The 5,216-nt window shown below is 56.1% G+C and overlaps 1 protein-coding gene across 1 annotated transcript; it reads left to right on the top strand.

Annotated features, from left to right (window-relative positions):
- Positions 1–995: 995 nt before the first annotated feature.
- VOLCADRAFT_105526 (uncharacterized protein) lies at positions 996–4,974 on the top strand (the record flags this gene model as incomplete). The annotated part of the gene is made up of 3 exons (XM_002952430.1): positions 996–1,539; positions 2,493–2,735; positions 4,787–4,974. 3 exons carry the CDS (start codon positions 996–998, stop codon positions 4,972–4,974), a joined length of 975 nt encoding a protein of 324 aa, XP_002952476.1.
- Positions 4,975–5,216: the final 242 nt, after the last annotated feature.

Genomic DNA, 5,216 nt, shown 5'->3' with positions numbered 1-5,216 from the left:
CCGTGATAACAGGGTCTTCACCCGTAATTGTACGTGTAATTGGTTACATGCGCCCGTAATTCACCTCCAGCACCGTGTAAAATCCACCCGTAATCACTGGGTCTTCACCCGTAATTTTGCGTGTAATTGGTTACATGCGCCCGTAATTCACCTCCAGCACCACGTAAAATCCACCCGTAATCACTGGGTCTTCACCCGTAATTTTGCGTGTAATTGGTTACATGCGCCCGTAATTCACCTCCAGCACAGCGTAATATCCACCCGTAATCACTGGGTCTTCACCCGTAATTTCGCGTGTAATTGGTTACATGCGCCCGTAATTCACCTCCAGCACCGCGTAATATCCACCCGTAATCACTGGGTCTTCACCCGTAATTTCGCGTGTAATTGTTTACATGCGCCCGTAATTCACCTCCAGCACAGCGTAAAATCCACCCGTAATCACTGGGTCTTCACCCGTAATTTTGCGTGTAATTGGTTACATGCGCCCGTAATTCACCTCCAGCACCGCGTAAAATCCACCTGTAATCACTGGGTCTTCACCCGTAATTTCGCGTGTAATTGGTTACATGCGCCCGTAATTCACCTCCAGCACCGCGTAAAATCCACCTGTAATCACTGGGTCTTCACCCGTAAATGTTCACCCGTATCCTTGTGCTCAAATTACGGGACCCGTAACGTGTTACGGACCCGTAATTTCTGTCAAATTACGGGTGGATTGACCCAAAATTACGAGTAAAATGACCCCCCTTTTCCCAGAGTGTGTACGGCAGCCGTATGGCTTGCTGAGAATTCGAATTTACTATTTCAGCTGACAGCTCCATAGTTCCGGCATTCTGCCTACACTATTGGAGCTTATTATTGTTGCTCTCACTTTTTTCCAAGACCTTACCGACTACCCTCAAGCCTCATCGATGCTCTACCACAACGAATCGACATCGCCGCGGACCGTCACTCTCCGAGGAACAACCAGGAGCTCCGTCACAAATCAAAAAATGACGGGTAAGAAGACAAAGGCAACGGGAGATAACCTGGTCAATGCAGGAGCGGCCGAAGCAGCCGGTGAAGGGGGATCGGGCCAGATGCTGCCAGCCAACCAAAACGACATAGAAGCTGCCAGGGATACTTTGAGCGGGAACATAGACCAGCCGACTCTTCACCAGCTGCTGCTGGGCGTCCTGTCAGCAGCGCAGGCCAACGCCCCAAAAGCGCCAGCCAGGGATCCCCGGACAGCACCGCCTCGGGACCGCTCTCCTGACGTAGTCATCACAAAAGACGTGACCATCCTGCCATCCGCAAGAGAGCATCTCGCAGCAATAAGGACTGAAGTTCAAGCGAACGACGCCCCGAAGCTGACAGCCCCACTCGAGCAGCGGGAGCAGCTCGACGAAGGAATGCTAATGCTGCTAGAGACCGCCATCACCACGCTGGATGCGAACGAACCCCAGCTGGCCGTCGCGGGAGAATGCCTCAAGATCGCTCACCGCCGCCTTAAGTGCTACTCTGTTGCTCTGGCCAAGGCGGGCCCAGGAGCCAACGGTAATTTCACGGCCCCCTACGAAATCTGGCACGGCAGGCGGTGCAACTTCACCAAGCCAGAGTTCAAACCAGAGGCCATAGATTAGGGCGACATAGAGAGTGCATTAGCTAAAATGCGCAAAGTCGGTTGCGGCGGACAGGGACGGTCAGGCCGGGTCCCTCTGGCGAGGGAGAGACCGGCAGGGTGGAGTGCGGGATTCGTTTGGTAGTGCACGCCGGAACGACCGCAGCCGCTATGACCACTACGACCGGCGCAGCCACCGTGACCGAAGCCGCTCTCGCAGCCCAGCTAAGCGTGGCTGATTAGGATTCTGTTGGGGCTTGTGTTTGCTCGACTCTGGCACTGCACTGATCCTACCCCCCTCCTTTTTTCTTAAGCTCGCTCAGTGGCCCCTCCGTGCAGTTTGTGGTCGTTGTTGTTGCAGGGGCCCACAAGTCCGACAAACTTTATTGGGTTGGATCGGAGTATGCTTTGGCCCAGTCTTTGACAAGACTTGTTATGCTAAGTTGCACATCCGGTCTCTCTTCCAGACCTTCCACCGCTAGAAGATGTCGGACCAAGTTGTACCCTGGAGGGAGGTTTCTTTGTAACGCGCGCGAGCTCTTGCCCTTGGTGGTGCCTGTGATTGGCCTTGGGGCCTTATTGCCGTGTTGGCTCGGTCCTGTTGACCATGGCGGCTTCCAGGCCCAGGTGGCCGGCTTCAGGCTGGACCTGTCCTTCCTCCGTCCGAGTTTCCCTCTTCATGCATGTACCCAACAACGACAGAGAGGCATCGAACAGGTTGATGGCTCTGGTGGCCCTGTCCCCTGCGGCGCAGGTCGCCCCTGAGTAGCCTGTTCGGTTTCTGTCATCCCAGGAGGGGCGGCTTCCCACCGTTTCGTAGCCTCAGTCGCCACGAGCCCCGGCCTCTACTCATCTCCCCCTCTTTTATCTTTTGTCTCTTGCAATGCAGAGAATTTGGCCGCCACAGTACTGGGCGCACTGCTCGTCGCCACGGGTTTTAGAGCCCCTCGCCCCGTGCAGCCCCCCCCTGTCCAACGAGACAACACACAAGTGGAGACCAAGAACACCGCCAAGCGTCCTGCACCCGGCCCTGCAGAGCCCACCCGGCCCCGGACCAAGGTCGCCCGCCAAGCCCAGGAACCACATCCAGACCCAGGAGCCCCTTCAAGGAATGAACAAGCGGTCCCAGAAGGTGAGAACCTAGCACCTTTGCCTGTTGATCCGCCTTGTGAAGCCAAACCTCCTAGCACGGGTAGCAAGGATAGGCCTAAGATGCGGGGGTGCTTGAGAGCCTGTGCCGCGGTCTGGAAGGCGACAGTGGTGAACCAGCTCGTGCTGAGCTGGGTCCTGCAAGGGTTCCCTCTGATGTGGCACTCAGGACCTCCCCCCCGGCCGTACTGGGGCAAGAATCACCAATCTGCACGGGACCACGGGGATTTTGTGTCTTCTGCCATCGAGGGTTTGCTGGAGTCAGAGACCATCAAACCTTGCCAGTCCCGCCCTTTCATGACCTGTCCCTTGGGCGTCGTAGAGCAGAAAGGCAAGCTCCGCCTCATCTGGGATGGACGCGAAGTCAATAAGCACCTGCACATCCCGGAGTTCCGTTATGAGTCGCTTGTGCAGGTCCCAGGCTGGCTAGGCCCCAAGGACTACATGTTCACCCTGGACCTGAAGTCTGGCTACCACCATATGGACGTACGTGAAGCAGACTGGCGCTACCTTGGTTTTGAATGGCAAGGCCAGTTCTACATCTTTACACAACTCCCTTTCGGCCTTGCCTCCACCTGTTGGGCATTCACCAAGCTAACACGCGAGATCATGCGGACTTGGAGACGGAAGGGCTGGCGGTGCTCAGGATACATTGATGATCAGATCCACGCCCACCAGGACACCCAGACCCTCATCGCCCGCCGCACCATAATCCTCGACCTCCTTGAGCGCCTGGGGTTCTGCGTGAACCGTGACAAGTCAATGATGGGCGAGCCCCAGCCGCAAGTGAGGTACCTGGGTATGCTGTTAGATACAGCTAAGGGCGTGTACATTGTGCCTGAAGATAAGCGCACTTTCCTGCTCGACTGCATCCGCTCGGCTCTGGGAAAACGGCGCATCAAGGCGAGACAATTGTGTCTCCATAAAAGGGCAGCTTCTGTCCATGTCCTGGGCGTTCGGGCAAGTAGCCCGCCTTTACACCCAGGCTCTGGGGCAGGATATTGAGTCGCGCCACACCTGGGATACCCACATCCGCTTAGCTAACGACGCAACTGCAGAGCTCGAATTCTGGCTGTGCTGTTTCGACCGGTTTAACGGAACCCGTGCCCTCTGGGAGCCCACACAGGTGCACTCGGTCGTTTTCTGCGATGCAGCCGGGAAATCCCCCAAGCAACTCGGGGGTTGGGGTGCCTGGACGCTGATCGACGGGAAGTTGGCCCAAGCCCGCGGTAATTGGGGAGTAAGGGTCAGTTCGATGGGGTCAACGCCCCAGGAGCTCCAGGCAGTCCTACACGCACTTCAATCCTTCAACGGTCCTGCAGGCCTACGACACCAAGTCGTCCGGGTGATTACTGACAATCTCAATTGCGCCAACGTCCTCAACAAAGGGTCTGCAAAAGCCGAGGACTCGTACTGGATTGCCTGCGAAATCTTTTGGTACTGTATTGCCGAGGGTATCACACTGCAGGCGGAGTGGCGGCCGCGAGAAGAAAACACTCTGGCGGACTACCTCTCAAAGCTGCAGGACCGGGACGACTGGATGGTGAACCGTAAGGAATTTCAGAGGCTCAACACCGCCTGGGGTCCTTTTGACATTGATCTTTTCGCGTCACACACCAATCACCAGCTGCCACAATACTATTCCCGATTTTTCACGCCAGATACCGTGGGTGTAGATGCCTTTCGGTTCCACTGGGGGCGGAATTGCTGGGCGAACCCGCCTTTCTGTTTGCTACTTAAGGTCCTGCGGCACGCAGAGCTGTGCAAAGCATGCATCTGTCTGATCGTTCCCTCTGGCCGACGCGCGACTGGTGGTCCTATCTGACTCAAGACAGGAAGTGGTTTGCGCCTTGCGTCCACGGCCTAAGAGAGCTGGGCAAGGCGTATGATCTTTTCCTGCCAGGGTCTTCGGGAAACGAGGTCCCAAAAGGGTCCGCTAACTGGCTATCGCTCGCACTTCTCGTCGATTTCCAAACACCTTCCCCGCGCCGGATTGCTGTGCCCCCCGACCCTTATGACCCCCGGTTTTCACAGGAATAAGGGCACGCGCGCAGACACTGCTTGGCCAGGTGCCCTTGGATGCTAACCCAATGATCGGGGATCTAGCTCTGGTGTTGGCAAGCCAGGCGCACAAGGCGCGAGCTAGCAGCACAGTCGCCCAGTACAAGGAGCCATGGCAGGAGTTCCTAGATTGGGCAGAGCTACTATGTTGTATCCTGTAAAGGTTTTCCGCAACGGTTTGGGCGCCGAAACCTAACTGCCGGTGGTTAGCTCGTCCACTCCAATTTACCAAACTCCAATATTACTAACTAACAACCCGTCAATTCCGCGGTTGGTGCTTACAGGTATTAACTAATATTGATATTAGTTTAATTGCGGCTACTGTTAGCTGCGGCGGCTAAGCGACTACTGTTAGTCGTCCGCCATCTAAATGCCGCACTGTTGCGGAAGTCCATGGGCGCCG

This window comes from Volvox carteri, assembly GCF_000143455.1.
Source record: "Volvox carteri f. nagariensis unplaced genomic scaffold VOLCAscaffold_29, whole genome shotgun sequence".
NCBI classification, from domain to species: Eukaryota; Viridiplantae; Chlorophyta; class Chlorophyceae; order Chlamydomonadales; family Volvocaceae; genus Volvox; species Volvox carteri.
The sequence above is the reverse complement of the archived record's forward strand: the minus strand, read 5'-3'. Positions and strand labels throughout refer to the sequence as shown.